This window comes from Bos indicus x Bos taurus, chromosome 23 (genome assembly GCF_003369695.1).
Source record: "Bos indicus x Bos taurus breed Angus x Brahman F1 hybrid chromosome 23, Bos_hybrid_MaternalHap_v2.0, whole genome shotgun sequence".
Lineage (NCBI taxonomy): Eukaryota > Metazoa > Chordata > Mammalia > Artiodactyla > Bovidae > Bos > Bos indicus x Bos taurus.
In genome coordinates, this window is record NC_040098.1 from 41,876,525 (window position 1) to 41,899,598 (window position 23,074).

Sequence of the window (23,074 nt, forward strand, 5' to 3'; positions counted from 1 at the left end):
GGTGGGGGTGGGTAGTTGGCCGGGGGTGATTAGCGAGCAGTCGGCTTATCTTGGCCAGAAACAGCTTCTGTGGGGAGTGGATACCAGAGGCTCAGAAGGTAGCAGCACGTCCAGCTCGGTCATGACAGGGGCAGCCAGGACAAATAGAAGCCGCAGACCCTAGCTGGGTCCCAGTGCAGACAGGCGGAGATTTCTGTTAGGGCCCCTCTCCCCAGGGAGGCCAAGCACTGTCCGGACACCACCTCCTGCGCCTGTGTCCAGGGCAGGTGGGAGGGCCCAAAGAACACATAAAAGGAACAAAACGAACATTTCACGTACTTCTGTACCATTTAAAAAAGGCCTCTAGGGGCCTCCCTGGTGGCTCAGTGGTTAAGAATCCCCCTGCCAACGCAGGAGACGTGGCTTCCAATCCTGGTCCAGGAAGATCCCACAGGCCGAGAAGTGACTAAGCCTCTGTGCCACAAGTACTGAAGCCTGAGCACCCTAGAGCTCAGCTCTGCAACGAGAGAAGCCACCATATGAGATGTCCACCAGCCGCAACTAGAGAAAAGCCCGCGCAGCAACGAAGACCCAGCACAGCCAAAAATTAAATAAATTTTTTTTTTAATTAAAACTTTTAAAAATAAACTAAAAAGTCTTCTGGGAAAAATCCAACCCCAATTCTTCCAGTTCTCCTTTGGACCCAGACATCCATGGCAAGATAACTTCAGAAAGCTGGGGCTGACTGAATGCCCTCCCACTCACTGGGTAATTTTAAGAAAATCATATCCACTCCAAGTCTCCATTTATCCTGCTATAAAACGGGGCTGATCTGACCCACCTGTCCTTGTCACTGGAGGGTTTACAAAGGAGTTTCACCAATATCCATCTCCAGAACTTTTTCATCATCCCAAACTGAAATTTTATACCCATTAAACAATAAGTTTTCTACCCACTTTTTACTGCCTCTTCAGAAGTCTTTTGCCAAGAAAAATCCTTTCTGTAGAATGAGAAAATTTGGAAAACTCAGCAGCAGCCACAGGACTGGGAAAGGTCAGTTTTCATTCCAATCCCAAAGAAGGGCAATGCCAAGGAATGTTCAAACTACTGTACAACTGCACTCATCTCACATGCTAGCAAGGTAATGCTTAAAATCCTTCAAGTTAGGTTTCAACAGCATGTGAACTGAAAACTTCCAGATGTACGAGCTGGATTTAGAAAAGGCAGAGGAACCAGAGATCAAATTGCCAACATCCGCTGGACAGAAAAAGCAAGAGAATTCTAGAAAAAGATCTACTTCTGCTTCATCGACTACGCTAAAGCCTTTGTGTGGATCACAACAAACTGTGGAAAATTCTTAAAAGAGATGGGAATACCAGACCACCTTACCTGTCTCCTGTGAAACCTGCATGCAGGTCAAGAAGCAACAGTTAGAACCAGACATGGAACAACAGACTGGTTCCAACCTGGGGAAGGAGTAGGTCAAGGCTATATGTTGTCACCCTGCTTATTTAACTCACATGCAGAGTACATCATGAGAAATGCCGGGCTGGATGAAGCACAAGCTGGAATCAAGATTGCCAGGAGAAATATCAATAACCTCAGATATGCAGATGACACCACACTAATGGTAGAAAGTGAAGAGGAACTAAAGAGTCTCTTGATGAAAGTGAAAGAGAGTGAAAAAGTTGGCTTAAAGCTCAACATTCAGAAAACTAAGATCATGGCATCTGGTTCCATCACTTCATGGCAAATAGATGGGGAAACAATGGAAACAGTGACAGACTTTATTTTCTTGGGCTCCAAAATCACTGCAGATGGTGACTGCAGTCTTGCAATTAAAAGACGCTCACTCCTGGGAAGAAAAGCTATGGCAAACCCAGACAGCACATTAAAAAGCAGAGACATCATTTTGCCTACAAAGGTCCATATAGTCAAAGCTACGGTTTTTCCAGTAGTCATGTACGGATGTGAGAGTTGGACCATAAAGAAGACTGAGTGCAGAAGAAATGATGCTTTTGAACTGTGGTGCTGGAGAAGACTCTTGAGAGTCCCTTGGACTGCAAGGAGATCAGACAAGTCAATTCTAAAGGAAATCAACCCTGAATATTCATTGGAAGGACTGATGCTGATACTGAAGCTTCAATACTTTGGCCACCTGATGCAAACAGCTGACTCATTGGAAAAGACCCTGATGCTGGGAAAGGCTGAGGGCAGGAGGAGAAGGCGATGACAGAGGATGAGATGGTTGGATGGCATCACCAACTCGATGAACATGAGTTTGAGTAAACTCCAAGAGACAGCAAAGGACAGGGAAGCCTGGCATGCTGCAGTCCATGGGGTCACAAAGAGTCGGACAGGACTGAGCAACTGAGCAAGCAGCCAACAGCAGCAGACTGAATCTGGCCTGAGGGCCAACTCCTGACAGAAAGTGCTGGAACATCAATGCCAGAGTCTTCCCCCATGCACCCGAAGATCTCTCTCTATTTACCTGGGCATCCCAGGGAGTAGGAGATGCCACCAAGGCAATAACCACCTTTCACATGAAAAACACAAGCAACCAAATTTACTGCGTGACTCTCGAAGACACACATCAGCTGAATCTTGGGGGCCCTTCCTAGCTCCTACCGCAGTTTCAGTTTACATCAGTTCCAAAGAGAGGATGAGCCAGAAAATCTAGGCTAACTTGGCCTGAGAGGGCATCTGGGAGGTAAATTCCGGCGCCCACGGCCGCCACCTTTGAGAACACTGAAGAGCATCACCCGCCCCACCCTCCTGCCTCCCCAGAAAGAGGCATAGAGCAGGCAGGGCCCCCGTGTGACTCAGAACCTTGTGTGACCATGAAATGCTGGAGAAAAGGATCCAGACAGGTGTCTGAGCCACTGGCCACACAGAGAAAGGCCAAGGACGTGCCCACAGCTTCCCAAGGGTCTGCCAACAGTGGCTGACTTGACATTGCCCAGCGGAACAGAGCTAGTCTCCTCTGAACAGATTAGGTGTCACAAGCCTGTGTCCTCAGGGCCAGATCAGAAAGAGCCACCAGCACAAAAGCACCTCCCAGACCCAACCTGGTTTTGCAGGTGGCTCTCGTGGTAAAGAATCTGTCTGCCAACACAGGAGACACAGGACACCGTGGGTTTAATCTCTAGGTTGGAAAGAGCCCCTGGAGGAGGAAATGGCAACCCACTCCAGTATTCTTGCCTGGAAAATTGAATGGACAGAGGAGCCTGGTGGGCTACAGTCCATAGGGTCGGACACGATTGAACCCACAAAAGAGACCCAACATAGGAACCTCTCCGTCACAAGGAGCCTGAGCTGGGAGGGGGTCTGGCTGCAGCAGGGTGCAATGGGGGGGCCTGGAAAGGGGGATTCCAGACCCTGGGGACACACCATCTAGCTCAGTCCCACCTCTCACTGGCTGTGTGAACATCAAAAAGTTTCTTGACCCCTCTAAGCTGAAGCCTCCCAACTAAAGTAGGTGCTCTTAGCCCTACTCGAGCACGAGTTATCACAAAAGACAAGTGCCTGGTCCTTGCTAGTGCCTCTTTCCACAGTCCCTGGAATCCACCCAAGAACACACCATTCCCATTCCTCTCGGAAAGCCACCAGGCAGAGGCCCAGAGGACTTGTCACACTCTAACACTCAGCACCTTCACAAGCCCCTTTTCTGCCAGTGACATTCTCTCAACATCCCCGCTTCCTCCCTCCTGACCTGCAGCGGTGCTTTCCTTAGGTGAAAGGTAAGAAGCAAAGGGTCCACGTGAATCCCAGATGTGCTGGGCAATGGGAGCAGCAAGCCTGGAACTGGGGCTCTGCCAAGACGCTTCTGAGCCGCCCTTCCGTTCACTGCAGAGTAACCATCAGGACAGCACTCAGCATCCCCTAAGTTATCTACCTTTCATTTCCTCATCAGTGGACAAGTACATCCTCACACCACCTCCAAATGCCACGAGAAAAATTATCTTCCTAAAGACCAAGGGTGTTAAGAGTACTGGAGGTTTCCACGTGAACCTGAGGGGTCAGTGTAGGTAAAGCAGCCAGGGGAGAAAGGCTAGAGCCTCCTGCTCATCACTGGGGAGACCAATCCCAACACTGGGAACACGCCCCCTGGGCAGTCGGCAGGCGCTGCAGAGGAACACTGGAAAGTGTCACCCCGCACCCCCCCGACGCTGCCTCGCCGGGGAAGAGGCACAGAGCAGGCGGGGCCTCCATGTGGCTCAGCACCCCTGGGTGCCCAGGGGGCGTGGGAACTCAGTGTCACTCTCCCCCTCCCCACCTCACCCCCACCCCAGGCACTGCACTAGGCCCTTTCCCTGCCCTGCCAGCCCACCTCCTTCCTGCATCACCCGTCTCCCCTGCTCCTCTCCCTGGAGCTGGAAGCCAGGCTCCACAACAGGCAGCCTGCTCAGCCCTGGGTACAGCCAGCTGTGAGCTAAACTCACCAGCAACCGTGTGCAGGGTGCACTGGGAGCTCTGGGGCGCTGGGGCATTTCTGCTCTCACTGTCCCTATTTCAAAAAGTGGCTCATGTTTTCTCCTTCTTCTTAAAACTAATATACACCCCCTCATCCCACCCCCATTTCTCTTCTCCATCAGCCTCCCGCCTCTGGTTCAGATCCCAGAGCACGTGCCCTCAATGGTACTTGCCCACTTGCCACTGGGTGACTACTGCACCCTTACCATCAGCCCATCTGATCCCCATGATGACGCTCCAACCATTTTTATCTCGACCAGCTTTTCACAAGGAGAAGAATGAGCTTCGGGAGGTAGGCGATGTCCCCAACGTGGTTCAGCTGAACCATGGTGCTCATATGGCCACACCGACATCAGGGACCCTCAGCGATGTTAATGCTGGTACAACCAGCATGCAGGTAGAGCAAGAGGTCAAGGGCAAGGGAGGCACCTGGGAAACAGGCTTAAGATTCACCCCAGGAAAAAAAAAAAAAAGATTCACCCCAGGAACAGTATATGACCCCACAGCTTCCACAAAACGATGTGGGCCATCGCAATGGACTACAGAGGCAAAGGCCCAGAAGATATGCAGTAGAATCACCATTTATACGAGGTTCAAAAATAGGCAAATTAAGTGCTGTCCTTTAGGAACGCATTGGTAGATGGCAAAACCAGGGACACTCGAGGAAGGAAAAGAGCACCAAGAAGGGTGGGGCTTTTGTCCGATGTGGGAGGAGGGGCTGCAGAGTACAGGTGCGCTGAAGGGCCCCTGCTTTTATGACTGTTTATTAAACACCCGTGGATGTTTAATGGCTTTGGATGGAGGCAACGCAAAAAACAATACCCAGTTGTGGATGTGACTGATGATAGAAGCAAGGTCCGATGCTGTAAAGAGCAATATTGTATAGGAACCTGGAATGTCAGGTCCATGAATCAAGGCAAACTGGAAGTGGTCAAACAGGAGATGGCAAGAGTGAACGTCGACATTCTAGGAATCAGCGAACTAAAATGGACTGGAATGGGTGAATTTAACTCAGATGACCATTATATCTACTACTGCAGGCAGGAATCCCTTAGAAGAAATGGAGTAGCCATCATGGTCAACAAAAGAGTCCGAAATGCAGTACTTGGATGCAATCTCAAAAATGACAGAATGATCTCTGTTCGTTTCCAAGGCAAACCATTCAATATTACCTTAATCCAAGTCTATGCCCCAACCAGTAACGCTGAAGAAGCTGAAGTTGAATGGTGCTATGAAGATCTACAAGACCTTTTAGAACTAACACCCAAAAAAGATGTCCTTTTCATTATAGAGGACTGGAATGCAAAAGTAGGAAGTCAAGAAACACCTGGGGTAACAGGCAAATTTGGCCTTGGAATACAGAATGAAGCAGGGCAAAGGCTAATAGAGTTTTGCCAAGAGAACGCACTGGTCATAGCAAGCACCCTCTTCTAAAAACACAGGAGAAGACTCTACACATGGACATCACTAGATGGTCAACACCGAAATCAGATTGATTATATTCTTTGCAGCCAAAGATGGAGAAGCTCTATACAGTCAGCAAAAACAAGACTGGGAACTGACTGGCTCAGACCATGAACTCCTTATTGCCAAATTCAGACTGAAATTGAAGAAAGTAGGGAAAACCACTAGACCATTCAGGTACGACCTAAACCAAATTCCTTATGATTATACAGTGGAAGTGAGAAATAGATTTAAGGGACCAGATCTGATAGAGTGCCTGATGAACTATGGAATGAGGTTCGTGACATTGTACAGGAGACAGGGATAAAGACCATCCCCATGGAAAAGAAATGCAAAAAAGCAAAATGGCTGTCTGGGGAGGTCTTACAAATATCTGTGAAAAGAAGAGAAGCGAAAAGCAAAGGAGAAAAGGAAAGATATAAGCCTCCAAATGCAGAGTTCCAAAGAATAGCAAGAAGAGATAAGAAAGCCTTCCTCAGCAATCAATGAAAAGAAATAGAGGAAAACAACAGAATGGGAAAGACTAGAGATCTCTTCAAGAAAATTAGAGATACCAAGGGAACATTTCATGCAAAGATGGGCTCGATAAAGGACAGAAATGGTATGGACTTAACAGAAGCAGAAGATATTAAGAAGAGGTGGCAAGAATACACAGAAGAACTGTACAAAAAAGATCTTCACAACCAAGATAATCACGATGGTGTGATCACTCACCTAGAGCCAGACATCCTGGAATGTGAAGTCAAGTGGGCCTTAGAAAGCACCACTACGAACAGAGCTAGTGGAGGTGATGGAATTCCAGTTGAGCTCTTTCACATCCTGAAAGATGATGCTGTGAAAGTGCTGCACTCAATATGCCAGCAAATTTGGAAAAGTCAGCAGTGGCCACAGGACTGGAAAAGGTCAGTTTTCATTCCAATCCCAAAGAAAGGCAATGCCAAAGAATGCTCAAACTACTGCACAATTGCACTCATCTCACACGCTAGTAAAGTCATGCTCAAAATTCTCCAAGCCAGGCTTCAGCAATACGTGAACCATGAACTTCCAGATGTTCAAGCTGGTTTTAGAAAAGGCAGAGGAACCAGAGATCAAATTGCCAACATCCTCTGGATCATGGAAAAAGCAAGAGAGTTCCAGAAAAACATCTATTTCTGCTTTATTGACTATGCCAAAGCCTTTGACTGTGTGGATCACAACAAACTGTGGTAAATTCTGAAAAAGATGGGAATACCAGACCACCTGACCTGCCTCTTGAGAAACCTACATGCAGGTCAGGAAGCAACAGTTAGAACTGGATGTGGAACAACAGACTGGTTCCAAATAGGAAAAGGAGTATGTCAAGGCTGTATACTGTCACCGTGCTTATTTAAATTATATGCAGAGTACATCATGAGAAACGCTGGGCTGGATGAAGCACAAGCTGGAATCAAGATTGCTGGGAGAAATCTCAATAACCTCAGATATGCAGATGACACCACCCTTATGGCAGAAAGTGAAGAGGAACTCAAAAGCCTCTTGATGAAAGTGAAAGAGGAGAGTGAAAAAGTTGGCTTAAAGCTCAACATTCAGAAAACAAAGATCATGGCATCTAGTCCCATCACTTCATGGGAAATAGATGGGGAAACAGTGGAAACAGTGTCAGACTTTATTTTTTTGGGCTCCAAAATCACTGCAGATGTTGACTGCAGCCATGAAATTAAAAGATGCTTACTCCTTAGAAGGAAAGTTATGACCAACCTAGATAGCATATTCAAAAGCAGAGACATTACTTTGCCAAGAAAGGTCCATCTAGTCAAGGCTATGGTTTTTCCAGTGGTTGTGTATGGATGTGAGAGTTGGACTGTGAAGAAAGCTGTGCGCTGAAGAATTGATGCTTTTGAACTGTGGTGTTGGAGAAGACTCTTGAGAGTCCCTTGGACTGCAAGGAGATCCAACCAGTCCATTCTAAAGGAGATCAGCCCTGGGATTTCTTTGGAAGGAATGATGCTGAAGCTGAAACTCCAGTACTTTGGCCACCTCATACGAAGAGTTGATCCATTGGAAAAGACTCTGATGCTAGGAGGGATTGGGGGCAGGAAGAGAAGAGGACAACAGAAGATGAGATGGCTGGATGGCATCACCAACTCAATGGACATGAGTTTAAGTGAACTCCAGGAGTTGGTGATGGACAGGGAGGCCTGGCATGCTGCGATTCATGGGGTCACAAAGAGTCAGACACAACTGAGCGACTGAACTGATTAAACACCTCTGTTTTATGCCCTTGTTTGTATGTATATTTCACAACTGAATACTTCAATTATCTAAGACAAAAAAGTAGAGCCACTAGATTTCTTCGTTCAAAGAGCGTAATTTCTGGTCACTAACTACTGGAGGTGCACTGGAATGATCTGGAAAGATCTAGATCCCACTACCAGAGAGCAGGGGTAATGTCAACAGCAACCCAGAAGTACTCACCAGAAGGAATCAACAAAGGACCTCTCCTGTTCAAATATTTGTCCTACTTCTCCTACCATCCCAGTCATCACTGCACAGAGTTTGTGTTTAACACCAAATGTTTGCAGGGCTCCCAGGTCCCAGCAGAGGGGAGGGGGTGTCTGCCCTCCCGGGAGGCCAGCTTTCTCATTCCTCCGTTGCCACAGATGACTAGGGGCAGAGGAGCCAGCTGGGGCCTCAGGACTAGATACATATCCTTGCTGGGTCACGACAGGAGCCTGAGGAAGCTGCCCAGCTCAGGACTGAGAAACAGGAGACTGGTCACGTGTATGGCCCAGTGGAAGGAGGGAGCTTCAGCATTAAAGTTAACAAGGATGGGGCATGTTTACAGGTCTCCAGGGGCAGAGTCTGGACTCTGAATTCTGACCACCCTGACCTCAAACCCCAGCTCTGCCACTCCACAAGGTGTGCCACACTCACAAGGGTGTGCCCTTGTGAAAATCCCAAAGTCAAAGGATCAGGAATAAGGCTTTCTCATCTGCAGTAAACTTGGGACAACAGTTCCTACTCTTTACAGAGATGCTGTAAAGAGAAAGTACAGAAGGAAGCCTCCTGAAACGGAGGAGTGAGAGTGTCAGTCACTCAGTCGTGTCTGACTCTTTGCAACCCCATGGCCCATGGTCTGCCGGGCTTCTCTGCCCATGGGATTCTCCAGGCAAGGATGCTGGAGTTCACTGCCCTTCCCTTCTCCAGGGTACGTTCCCAACCCAGGGGTCGAACTTCGGTCTCCTGCATTGCAGGTGAATTCTCTACCTTCTGAGAAACATGCTGGTAAGTCTGGTAAGTCGCTTCAGTCGTGTCCAACTCTTCGCGACCCCATGGACTGCAGCCCACCAGGCTCCTCCGTCCATGGGATTTTCCAGGCAAGAGTACTGGAGTGGGGTGCCATCACCTTCTCCAGGAACTCAATAAATGGTGTTTCTTTATCAAAACCCAACAATGCTGGCAGCACTCTTATGGAGGTGAAATGAATCTTGCTGTTTCCCCCCCAACTTCAAACATGGTACAGCTGGTTGACCTCAGGACAATACTTGATGCTTTCTTCTCACTTGATTGGAAAGCATAAAAATACTTATCTCAAAAATTTGGGGGGGAGGGGCTGCCCTGGTGGCTCAGTGGTAAAGAATCCACCTGGCAGTACAGGAGACAAGGGTTCAATCCCTGGTCCAGGAAGATCCCACATGCTATGGAGCGACTAAGCCCGAGCACCACAACTACTGAGCCTGTGCTCTAGAGCCCGGGAGCTGCGACCACTGAGCCCACGTTCCCTAGAGCCCGTGCTCCACAAGAAAAGAAGCCTCTGCAAGGAGAAGCTCGTGCAACGCAACGAGAGAGTAGCTCCCGCTGGCCGCAACCCTATAGAAAAGTTTGAGCAGCAACAAAGACCCAGCACACCCAGAAATAAATAAAAATATATTTTTAAAATGTTCTGGAAATCCTTCACAGGTGATTTAACTTTGTCAACAGAAATACCAATTCCTGTCTCCCAACTTCCTTAAAATGATGAAATGTGAAGATAAATTAAAAATTTGTAAAAGGAAGACACAGAGAACAGACTTGTGCTTGTCAGGGTGGAAGGGGGACTGGGGAAAGGATGGTTTGGGAGTTTGGGATTAGCAGATGCAAACTATTATGTACAGAGTGGATAAACAACAAGCTCCCATGGTATAGTGCAGGGAACTATATTCAACATCTTGTGATATACCATAACAAGAAAGACTATGAAAAAATGTATATGTGCACATATGTATAACTAAAGCACTTTGCTGTACAGCAGAAATTAACACGACATTGTAAATCCACTAAACAATAAAATAAATTGTAAAAAAGAAAAGAACTGGGTTCGAAAAAACTTATAAAAAGAGAGGTAAATTATCTAGTGGTCAGTCAGTAAGCACCATGTTAATTAGGACCAATAAAGACACATAATTACCATATAGATTTTCCAAAAGCCCAAATTTAACCCTAAAGCTTCTAGTTCTTTTTTCTATACATCTATGTTTCCCAACGATAACAGACACACATTCTCATCAGTAAAGGTGTAAAAAATTAGTAAAATACCCTCCTCAAAAGGTAGGGAAGTTCAAAAATAAAGATCCTAGATAAAGCAATACACCAACTGATTTGCAAATAATAGCTGACTATGGCGAAATGTTCATATTGTGGATTTCAACTCTCACAGCAGTTTTCTCCTAGCAAGGAGAGTAGGGCAGAGATGACAAATATGATAAAGAGAAAACCAACTGTGTTGTTTTTATTTTTTTTAAATAGACTCTGTTAAGCAGTGACATACACCTTGGTTTAAAGGTCTCATATGGTATGAGACACTTGATGATATTTAGCAGAGACAAGGAGCCGACACCCTATGGCGTTGATCTGGATTTTACTTTGTATAGCGGAGCCACTTCTCAGATCTTCGCAGCTGCTGCTGTGCTTTTCCCACTGATTCTCAACTATTCTTCTAGAAAGAAGGCACCAAAAGCTCCCAAGAGAACACAGCTCTCCCAACACACCATGTAACTCTTTTCTGCTTCCCCATCTAGAGGGTCATCCCATTACACTTACCATAATGGTGTGTTCTGGAAATCTGGACCGGACCAGCTTCACGAACTCCACAAAATGCTCCGAGTACCCATTGGCCACATCCAGGCAAATAAACTTAACCTGTGGCACAGCTTCCAGGATGTTGCTCATCTTTTCCAGATCATCCTTCCCACTGCCCGAACTCACGGCTACATGCTGTACCGAATAAACCAAGAGGTATAAGACAGGAATGGTAAGTGGCGTTCAGAGGCCAGACCCTGCCTCCATCCACCCTCCAGTTCTGGGGACAGTACCGTGCCCGTCTGAGGTTCACCCTGATCACACACACAGCGGACCGGCTCAAGAAACGTGCAGCAGCAGAGGCAAAGGAGATTCTCACGGTCAGTTATCTAAACTGACCATTGTCTTTTCCAACACTAAACGGCATATAAATGCTAAACTGAGCCCTGCACCTCAGCCACACAATCTCATCCATGGCTTTGGTTTAATTTCCTCAAGCTTTCCACGTGGCCATCAAACCAGTCAATCTTAAAGGAAATCAACCTTGAATACTCATTGGAAGGACTGATGCTGAAGCTTCACTACTTTGGCCACCTGATACGAAGAGCCAGTCTTAGAAAACACCCTGATGCTGGGAAAGACTGAAGGCAGAAGAAGGGGATGGCAGAGGATGAGATAGTTGGATAGCATCATCAATTCAATGGGGAGATGGTGAGGGACAGGGATGGCTGGCATGCTGTAGTCCATGGGGTTGCAAAGAGTCGGACACGACTTGGCAACTGAACAACATCGCCACGTGGAAAGCAGAACCACGTGGAGTGGCTGGTGCAAATTCTCCTCTTGGAGCAGAGGAGAGGCAAGGAGAACCAGGTGACCAGTCTGCTCGGGTTCCTCACGCCCAAGCCGTGGCCTTACCCTGAGCATCCCACTGAGATGGGGGTGGGGGAAGAGAGAGGGAAAGATGTCTAAAACCTCCCTGATAAAACTCCTTCCTGTTTTCATTTTTACTCCCAATACCACATTATCACAACATGCAAACTGTGCTCTCCCAGTGCAGGAGGTCCAAGTTCAACCCCTGGTCAGGGGAACTAGATCCCACGTGATACAACTAAGATCCAGTGCAGCCAAATAAGTATTTTTTAAAAAGAGAGAAGAAAAATGACATACAAGTCTTAATGTCTCCAATAAAAAAGACAAAATGTCCCAAAGCACAAGAATGAACGAGACTGAAAGGATCCTTCCTGTCTGCGCTGGGACGTGTTTCCATCTGATGCCGCCACCTCCTCCTCCGTGATACCCTCTCCCCCAACCTTCCTCAGCACCGGTGCCTCAACCCACCCCTGTGCGGCTCTCAAAATCTGCTCTGTGGGTTTTAGTAGTTTATGCCTCATTAAAACTAGCCTGTGGGACTGTGCCCAGAGTTCGCGTCTCACGTTCTATGATGTATTTATTTTTTATAAATTTAAAATTTGTAAATTCAATATTTTTGCTCACACCTCTAAACTATAAACTGCCGGTGAGCAGCACATCTTACTCTCCTTTGTTAGTCCCCCCAAACCACAAATCACAACTCAACCCCACAGGCTGAGTGTAAAGCGACTGATAATGTGACACACACCGACGCCCACCTTCCCTCCCATGACAGTCTGACCGGTCCCCAAGTCCACAGGTTCTGTCCCTCCCACTCAGCTCTGCTCTCTTTTTAATCTTTCATTTCTGTTACAGTTTGGCAGCTGGGACTGGAGTCTGGTTACTTTCTCTCAGTGCCACTGGGTTTGCCATGCGTTCCCTTTTTAATGAGCTTTGACTTCGGCGGCAGTGGGGTAGTAAGTGGAATGATCGCCCTTGGTAATGAAAGCCCCGGTTCTGATTCTCAGTGCGCTGCTGGAAACTCACGCTCCCCAAACTTCCTCCAGAGAAGACGGGGAGAAGGTGAAACAGAGATAATCCATTAGAATAAAGTATGCCAAAAAGAAAAGACGCGAGTGTGAGCCAGAACTATTTTATCTCTGAAACCACCTCCTCACCATTCAAAATCCACACACGGTCATGGCACAGCAAAGAAAAATAGCCAGAAACTAGTGTAACTTCAAAAGCAGTACAATACGAAGTCCTTTTCCAATCCAGATGATCTGACCATGGAGGAAACCATTGCCAGTGTAGAGATGTCTCTTCGGTATGGATGCAGGACCACCCAAGCGTGCCAGGATCAAGATGCAGGACCACCCAAAGGTGCCAGGATCAAAGACTGGCATGTTCTACTGGGGCCTTTATTATTTTCAAATTGCCTTTATTTTTTCTCAGTAACAGCTTTATTGAGATCTAGTCACACACACTTCATCTATTTAAAGTGCACAGTTTAGTGGGTTTTAGTATATTCAGAGTTGTGCAACCGTCACCACAATCAATTCTAGAACATTTCATCGACCTGCAAGAGAAATCTCCACACCCTTTAGCCCTCACTCTCAACTAATCCACTTCTGTCTCTACAGGTTTCCCTTGTCTCAACATTTCATGTAAATAGAATCATATACGGGGCTTTTTGTGTCTGGCTTTTTCACTTAGCAAAATGTTTTTGAAACAAGAGTGAAGCGGACCTTTAAAAGAATGACACAGACCAAGGACACAACACAAACAGTTGTTGTTGTTGCTCAGTCACTAACTCGACTTAGCACGCCGTGGCGACGGTGAGTAAAAGGACGTGTGCTTATCTTCTCCTGCGAGAGCATCAACATCACAACTAGCTGCTAAGCCGCCATGGGCAGGAGGACGTTGGAACCCTCAACAAAAGCTGATCAGAACCAAATACGCTCAAGATGGAGAACAAGCAGACTTCCACTAGAAACTGAGCCTGAGCACATGCTCACTGTAACACATCAGCAAGCTAAACGACACACCACTGGCACCGTGACAGTTCCAAGGCCGCCCGTCAAGGACCAAAGAGTTGGCAGTGGCCCAGTTCCTGGAAATCTCCACCCCCTCACTAAAATAGATGGAATAATCCTCCTACTCATTATCCTATGAAATTACCCAGGCCATAGAAGCTAGTGAAAGTGACAAGTTGAAAGTATTAAGTCACTCAGCTCGTTGTGTATAATTCTTTGCGACCCCATGGACTGTAGCCCGCCAGGATCCTCTGCCCATGGAATTCTCCAGGGAAGAATACGGGAGTGGGTTGCCATGCCCCTCTCCAGGGGATCTTCCCAACCCAGAGATCAAACTTGGGTCTCCCACACTGCAGGCAGATTCTTTACTGACTGAGACACCAGGAAAGCACCCCATAAAAGCTGCTGCTGCTACTGCTAAGTCGCTTCAGTCGTGTCCAACTCTGTGCGACCCTACAGACGGCAGCCCACCAGGCTCCCCCGTCTCTGGGATTCTCAAGGCAAGAATACTGGAGTGGGTTGCCATTTCCTTCTCCAATGCATGAAAATGAAAAGTGAAAGTGAAGTCGTTCAGTTGTGTCCGACTCTTCGAGACCCCATGGACTGCAGCCTACCAGCCTCCTCCGTCCATGGGATTTTCCAGGCAAGAGTACTGGAGTGGGCTGCCATTGCCTTCTCCACCATAAAAGCTAACCACACATTTCAAACTTCCCAGGTGACACTAGTGGTAAAAGAAACTGCCTGCCAGTGCAGGAGATGTAAGAGGTGTGGGTTCAATGTCTACATCGGGAAGATCCCCTTGAGAAAGGCATGACAACCCACTCCCGAGTCCTTCCCTGGAGAATCCTATGGACACAGGAGCCTGTCAGGCTACAGTCCAGAGACTCGCAAAGAGTCAGACAAAACTGAGGCAACTGAGCACTAGCACCACATTTCAAGGCCACTGTTGCCTTCTGAGATGGCCCACACTCTGTGGTATGTGTTCCTTCCAGATAAATCTGCTTCTTACCTATCTCTTTGGGCTTCCCAGGTGGCATGAGTGGTAAAGGACCTGCCTGCCTGCCAATGCAGGAGACATAAAAAATGTGGGTTTGATCCCTGGATCAGGAAGATCCCCTGGAGGAGGGCATGGCAACTCACTTCAGTATTCTTGCCTGGAGAATCCCTATGGACAGAAGAGCCTGGTGGGCTACAGTCCATGGGGTCAAAGAGTTGGACACGACTGAAGCCACTTAGCATGCAGCACACCCATCACTTTGTCTCTCATGAATTCTTTCTGCGATGAAACATCAAGAACTCGAGCTTCATTAGGTCCTGAAACCCCAGGGTGTGAGATCAGTTGAAAGACCGTGGGTTTGGTTGGGTTTGAGTCCCAGCTATGTGGGTCCAAGTCCCAGTCTGAGGTGAACAGTTTCATTTCCAAGGTTCCTTCATGTTGTAGCATGAATCAATACTGTATTGCCCTTCTTAGCTGAATATTCCGCCCTATGGGTATACTAGGTTTTGTTTGTTTGGTCATCAGCTGATGGGCACTTGGGTTGTCTCCACCATTTGGCTACTGTGAATAGTGCTACTGTGAACATCTGTGTGGGCTTCTCTGGTGGTTCAGATGGTAAAGAATCTGCCTGCAATGCGGGAGACATGAGAGACCTGGGTTCAAGCCTTGGGTTGGGATGATCCCCTGGAGGAGGGCACGGCAATCCACTCCAGTATTCTTGCCTGGAGAATCCCCAGGGACAGAGGACCCTGGTGGTCTGTAGTCCATGGGGTTGTAAAGAGTCAGACATGACTGAGTGACTAAGCATGCCTCAATATCTGTGTATAAGGTTTTGTGTGAACATGTATTTTTACACCTGTTGGGTCTATTCTAGGAATAGAATTGTTAGGTGACATGGTAACTCCTATGCTGAACCTTCTGAGAAATGGCCGGACTGTTTTCCAAAGCAGTTGCACCATGATACAATCCCACCAGCCATGTCGAGGGTTCCCATTGCTGCACACCTACACCAATACTTTGTGCTATCTGCCTTTCTCACTGAAGTCATCCTGGAGAGCATATTGTTTATTCTGCTCCATCATATTTAGCTGCAATTATAACTTATTATAATTAGATGTGTTTTTTTTTTCTAGATAAAAGGCATGTTTGGAATAGACTCAATCCCTGGCAGGATTGACCTTGCTGGGACCTCCACAAGCTCTCATGACAAAACACTTCACTTTCCAAGGGAAAAAAATATGCTCCTTATAGGTAAATCATCATATTTTTTAAAAGGAGTACAGAACAGGTTTCCTTGGCAAATTCCTAGCACCAATCAAGGGCTGGGGACTCACTATCGCCTTCCCCAGTTTCTCTTTGGGACTGTGTCTGTTATTATTGCTCAGTTGCTAAGTTGACTACAGAGCACCAGGCTTCCCTGTCTTTCACTATCTCCTGGGAGTCTGTGTGTCTATCTGCTGCCAACTCAAATCCTTTTGACTACCCTGATGATTTCCTTTCCAGGGCAACAAAGGCCATTTATAACCAGCGTAGAGTCTTACCTGCAGGCATTCTGGGTGATTAGCTGCAAAGAGCTTCCAGTCATCCAGGGTATAATGCTTGTGAATCGCTGTAAACATGGAGTGCTAGGAAACAAAACGGAAAGGCACCGTTAGGACGAGAAGTCAAGGAAGCCCTGCCCCGCCTTCCTCCATATGGCGAGGTTAAACCAGCAACACAAAACCATCCAGTGTTCCAGCCATTCACGCTTCGCTTGCTTTGAATATGCTCCGAGGAGCCCCTAACAGAGGAAGGTGTAACCACGGAAATCACAGGACCGTGTTCCATTCTAATCTCATCAGCCAACACAGCATTCAAGATGTAGGAGGCAATGCCAAGAAGCAGGGGTGGGAGAGGATGGGGGAGGGTTCTGAGAGCCCTGGTCCAGCCCAAACGTGACAGGCCAAGAACAGCACAGAGGGCTGGTCTCCTGCTGGTCAGCAGCACAGCCCGAAGGCAAAGTGATGCTGCTTCTTCTTGTTCAGTGGCTATGTCACGTCTGACTCTTTGCAACCCCATGGACTGCATCATGCCAGGCATTCCTGTCCACTCTCTCCCAAAGTTCACTCAAACTCACGTCCATTGAGTTGGTGATGCCATCCAACCATCTCATCCTCCTCTGTTGCCCACTTCTGCCCTCAATCTTTTCCAGCATCAGGGTCTTTTCCAATGAGTCAGCTCTTCACATCAGGTAGCCAAAGTATTGGAGCTTAGTGATCCTTGCTGCTGCTGCTGCTAAGTCGCTTCAGTCATGTCCAACTCTGTGTGACCCTATAGACGGCAGCCCACTAGGCTCCTCTGTCCCTGGGATTCTCCAGGCAAGAACACTGGAGTGGGCTGCCATTTCCTTCTCCAATGCATGAAAGTGAAAAGTGAAAGTAAAGTCGCTCAGTCGTGCCCGACTCTTTGCGACCCCATGGACCGCAGCCTACCAGGCTCCTCCGTCCATGTGATTTTCCAGGCAAGAGTACTGGAGTGATGCTTAGTCAACCCAAAAGAACCTCAGCTTCTATGCGAAAGCTTCTCTTTGTGTTCATGATCTAAACATTTCCTGATAAAAGCTAAACCCATCCATCAGGCAGCTGGTATTCTTGAGGGAAGGAAGTACATAAATCCTAATTCTAAAACTATGACCATCAACCCAGTAAGGGTTTACTGAACATCTATTTTGCGCAAGAACTTCACATATGTTATTTCATGTACTTCTCAGAACAACTTTGTACAACAGCAGTAACTTCGTGGGCAAAGACAGGACTTAAGAAACTGACATTTAAGAAACTTAACAACTGCTTGGCCAAAAGTGGGGCAAAGGACAGAATCAAACTCAAATCTGAATCCAGAACCCAGGCTCCTCCACCTCCTCCTGTATAGGGGCCTCACTCCTAACTTCTCTCAGTCTATCTCCCCCATTAAAAAATTCTCTGACTTTACTGATGCACGGAACTAACTCAGCATTCTAGAAATGGAAAATTCATAGGACCCACACATGATTAGCTATTTCAATGAACACTGTTTCATTTATGGAAAGTCTTTCCTGTGCAAATGGGAAGAGCCTACCAAGTTCTCTGTTTCTCATGAAACAGTAATCTGATATGTGAATTAATCAGGGCCATTAACCGCTCCCTGATTCCATGCACTTTTACACAAATACAGAATTCATGAAGAGCAATGGCTGATCACAGCAGAGTGAGGGAAAGATAGGGAGAAAAAAAAACACAAATTCCTTTTCCAATTAATTTGTTAGCCTCCGGCCCAAAGCTCAATGGGGGCTGAGGGCGGACAGATGCAACTGATCCTGGACTCAGACCTCAGGCAGACCACCCCCTACACTATTTGGTGAGTTCATAATTTGTTTGAAAATCTTCCTTCTAATCACTGGCTAATAATGAATCCCAGTACCTCCTGAGGTTAGTCATGCTGCCCACAGCAAGAAGCTCTTTCAACTAATTGGATTTATCTTTTCACTTGGCAGGCATTGTCTACGGAAATAGATGCACAGACTCTGAGCATCAGAAGCGCACATTTCACATCGATGATGAGTTAAGATGCACTGAACCTTGAATCCAATGCAGAGGCAGATGCATGAGATGAAGGTTCTGCCCACAGTAACTTTGCCTTTATTTTCCCAAGCCCAGGATACTAGTCCCTTTACAGGCAGAAAGACAGCAGCCGGCTCCAGGGACCTTGAGCTTATATCAGTACTATTATCTGCCAGTGTAAGTTGGGAGGCAGGTCCCTGATGCTGGAGCCAGTCTGGGTTTGCATCTCGGCTCTATGAGATTTCGGCTTTGCTGAAATGCCTTGGGCCAAGTGACCTCTCCTCTCTGTCTCTGGTGGAGTTGCGACCACCTCCTCCACATTCCATCCAGTTCTTGGCACCTAAGGTTTCTATATTGTGATATAATAAATGCTACAGAGCAAAGTGATTCTGTCTTTTTAAAGGTGCCGTCACTCTTCTACTAAATACGACACTTATCTAACATTATAATATGGCATGACATCCGACTTCGTTTTGTATCTCTAATTTCCAAAACTATCACAGGCATTTTCAAGGAAGAAATGGATGCCGGTCTGAAACTGAGCGAGGTCTTGTGAGGCTTCTGGGCACAGCTTTTCAGTGTCCCCCATTGCTTTGATTATAGCAAACAGCCTTCCTCAGCCTCCATGACCTTCCCTGAGCTCCAATGGGCAGATTCAGTTACTGATCAGGCAAGAGAGGGGAGACCAGGGAGCAACAAACAGGGAAGAGCAGCCTGGGAGCAAGGTCCTGTTTCCCCATCAAAGGATACACATGACTATATCTTTGAGCTATTTTTCGGATACTGAAACACCTACCAGGTGGGAGAAGTTAATGATTAAGGATGGTATGCTGCCCACACTCCTGGTGGCTCAAACAGTAAAGAATCCGCCTGCCAGTGCAGGAGACACGGGTTCGATCCCTGGGTCAGGAAGACCCCTAGAGAAGGGAATGGCAACCCACTCCAGTATTCTTGCCTTGAGAATTTCATGGACAGAGGAGCCTGGTGGCCTACCGCCCAGGGGCCGCAAGAGTCAGACACGACTGAGTGACTAACACTACTTCTCACGCTGCCCACAAGCCTGTAGACCGCAGACAATTGGACCTGAAGGTTGAAAACATTGACTCCTATGTACCTTGCCACCAACCCATCAGAAGAATGTCTGAGCGCTGATCACATCCTCTTTGAACAATTACTACAAAACCTGTCACTATCTTCCCCAAGTGCAGACACACAGTTTTGAAGACATTAGTCCACTGTGTCCCCCTTTGCCTGGCAAAGCAACAAGTGTGTTAGTTGCTCAGTCAGTGACACCGTGAACTATAGCCCCCAGGCTCCTCTGTCCATGGAATTCTCCAGGCAAAAATACTGGAGTGGGTTGCCATTTCCTTCTCCAGGGGATCTTCCTGACCCAGGGATCGAACCCAAGTCTCCTGCACTGCAGGTAGATTCAATGGCAAAGCAATAAAGCTATCCTTTTCTACTTCACCCAAAACTCCCCATCATGGGATACATACGACAATATCTTTGAGCTATTTTGCAGATACTTGAAACACCCTCCAGGTGGGAGAAGTTAATGATTAAGAACGGTCTCCAAGATTTGATTGGCACCAATGTAAAAAGAAGCTGAGCTTTGGGCATCAGATCTAGACCATCTCAATGAATACAAAGTCCAGACTCCACCTACCTTCTGATGGAAGAGAGAAAAAGAAGGGCCTCCAGCAACAATCAGACTCAGAACCAATTAGTTTGGCCAAAGTGAATGACCTGAAATGTCTCGCTTTTCTCCTCTCCCCTATGTATGACAACCTGTCCAGTGTGAGCGCCAGAGGGAAAAAGCCCACCTTCCTACCTGTGACATCACCACTGCCATCTCAAACGTCCCCACGGTGTCCATGTTGGCCACAATGATGGGAATCCCCGAGTAGGTCTGCTTCGAGTTCCGAAATGTGAAGGTTCGCTCAAGGTCCACCTATTGCAAGAGGAAAAAGAAGTCTTTGGTTCTTTATGTGATTGGGGCAGAATTTCTAGAGTTTGGAGCGAATGAAAAGACACAAAGGAAGTGTATGTCCCTGGGTCCTCTTAGGGGTTGGGCCAGGGGCTCCAAACACAAGCGAGTCCCTAAGGAAATGGAATCATGGGTTGTTATCCAGGTGCAAAAACTGAACCCAGCTCCTTACAATCCTCAAGAAACCAGGACAAGGCACCGCATGTTCTGCCATCAAGCCCAGCCTCCAAACTGGAAGCTCTCTCCTTCAATAGCCTCTCCCATCCCCCGCCACCTTCTGTCCCCAGCCTGCTTCATGCCAGCCCCAAACATCCACACACAAGTCACTGTTCTCCACTTCTGGAGGGACGGTTCCCCTTCTGGGAAAATCCACTCCAGTCTCCCCTGCCATTCAAGACCCTCCCTTTAATTCCCACCTTCAGAGAGAACTAGGCCTTCACCCTGCAGTCAGCTGCAACCCCCATTAATCCCTTTGCCCTTCAACCTTCTCCACTGTTTCATGACTACCAGCATCTTTCAAAGATAGCCATGTCTGTGCACATAACCACTGGTTTCTGATTTGCAAATACAGCTCCAATTCTACCCTAATTCCAGCTTCAGGGTATTTATGACTAACTCAAGTGATCGGGAATCCAGAATGAGAGCTAAGCCAGGAAGGCGGGCTCAGCAAAAGCAGCGAGTAGGGCCAGGTGTTCGCCAAGAGCTGCTGCTGCTAAGTCACTTCAGTTGTGTCCGACTCTGTGCGACCCCATAGACGGCAGCCCACCAGGCTCTGCCGTCCCTGGGATTCTCCAGGCAAGAACACTGGAGTGGGTTGCCATTTCCTTCTCCAATGCATGAAAGTGAAAAATGAAAGGGAAGTCACTCAGTCGTGTCCGACTCTTCGTGACCCCATGGACTGCAGCCTACCAGGCTCCTCCGTCCACGGGATTTTCCAGGCAAGAGTACTGGAGTGGGGTGCCATTGCCTTCTCCACGCCAAGAGCTAGCAGAATTGAAATCATGGCCTCAACCTGGGCCAGATCTCCGGCTGCCATACAAAAGCAGCCATGTATGTGCCCAGATGCAGTGCTCATCCTACGCCTGCTCTTATCTAAGTGCTCTGCTCTTATCTAAGGACCGCCCCCCCACCCCCCACCACACACACCACCCCCCCACCACACACACCACCCCCCCCACACACACACACCACCATAGGCTCCACTTCCCAGGCTGGTTTCTGGCTGGGTTTGGCCAACGGGGTCACTGGTGGGGCAAGGGAGGAGACAGGCCTGGGTCCAAGAAGAGTAGTTCTGCAGACCCCCTCGGCCCTGGCCTGCCGGGTCATGGTTCTAGCTCACAGAGTGATCCCAGGCCTTGGGACCCTCCCCTTTGGAAGTGGTTTCTCTGCAGCCAATCTCTGGGGTCCCTCGGATCCCCTCTGGCATCTCCGCTGAGCCATGCTGCCTCGCATTAAATTTCCTGTTTTAAATATTCAGTCCTGTCTGTTTCTTTAGTCAGACCCTGCGGGACACGGCCCGCACAGAAGCAAGGGGACGCTTTCCCAAGGAGAACTGGCAGCACAAACCCAGGTGTGAATCCTAAGCTGCCGCAAGAATCTGGACCTACATTAATCCCAGCTGACTAAAGACCACGGCAATAATCATTTCCTACCAGTGTTTATCTAGAGCCTTTTATTTTTCGTTGGAAGTAACTTTCACTTCTTTTAAATTTATTTTTTAATAAAAATTGCTTTACCCTGTTGTGTTGGCTTCGGCCATACACCGTGAATTGGTCATAATTATATTCTCCCACCCCTCGTCCATCCCATCCTTCTAGGTCATCACAGAGCCAGGCTTAGCTCCATGTAATATAGCAATTTCCCACTAGCTATCTGTTTTACACATGACAGTGTACACATGGCTTCCTTGATGGCTCAGTTGGTAAAGAATCTGCCTGCAGTGCAGGAGACTCTGGTTTGATTCCTGGGTTGGGGAAATCTGCTGGAGAAGGGATAGGCTACCCACTCCAGTATTCTTGGGCTTCTCTTGTGGCTCAGCTGGTAGAGAATCTACCTGCAATGCAGGAGACCTGGGTTCAATCCCTGGGTTGGGAAGATCCCCTGGAGAAGGAAATGGCAACCTGCTCCAGTATTCTTGCCTGGAGAATCCCATGGGCAGAGGAGCCCAGTGGGCTACAATCTATGGGGTCGCAAGAGTTGGACACGACTTAGTGACTAAACCACCACTACCACCACCAGTGCATACACGTCAATGCTACTTTCTCAGTTTGCCCCACCCTCTCCTTCAGCCGCTATGTCCACAAGTCCCTTCTCTACATCTGTGTCTCCATTCCTGTCCTGCAAATAGGTTCCTCAGTACCTGAGTCAGTTGTAGTGAGGTGGATAAACCTAGAGCCTGTTACAGAGTTAAGTGAGTCAGAAAGAGAAAAACAAATACCGCATAGTAACACGCATACACAGAATCTGGAAAAAACAGTACCGATGAACCTATATGTAGGAAGTAACTCTCGCTTTGCCATCAGCATGTCAAGACACCAGGAGACACCTATTTGTAGGAAGTAACCCCCACTTTGCCATCAGCATGTCAAGACACCAGGGGACACCTAGGTCTTTTGGCCTTTTCGCATCTCCTGTTCCTCCACACACAGAAGGCTTCCTGAGCCAATGAGGTCAT

The 23,074-nt window shown here is 47.7% G+C and overlaps 1 protein-coding gene across 3 annotated transcripts in view; it reads right to left on the reverse strand.

Annotated features, from left to right (window-relative positions):
• GMPR (guanosine monophosphate reductase) overlaps positions 1 to 23,074 on the reverse strand; it is a 60,614-nt gene that overhangs the window by 31,213 nt on the left and 6,327 nt on the right. For 2 of the 3 annotated variants that reach the window (XM_027524579.1, XM_027524580.1), the window contains exons 2-4: positions 20,245 to 20,364; positions 16,377 to 16,460; positions 10,975 to 11,148 (exon numbers count right to left, since the gene is read on the reverse strand). In XM_027524579.1, coding sequence (XP_027380380.1) covers positions 10,975 to 11,148; positions 16,377 to 16,460; positions 20,245 to 20,364 — 378 coding nt within the window. The remainder of the gene's footprint in view (positions 1 to 10,974; positions 11,149 to 16,376; positions 16,461 to 20,244; positions 20,365 to 23,074) is intronic. The other variant, XM_027524581.1, reaches the window with a different exon arrangement.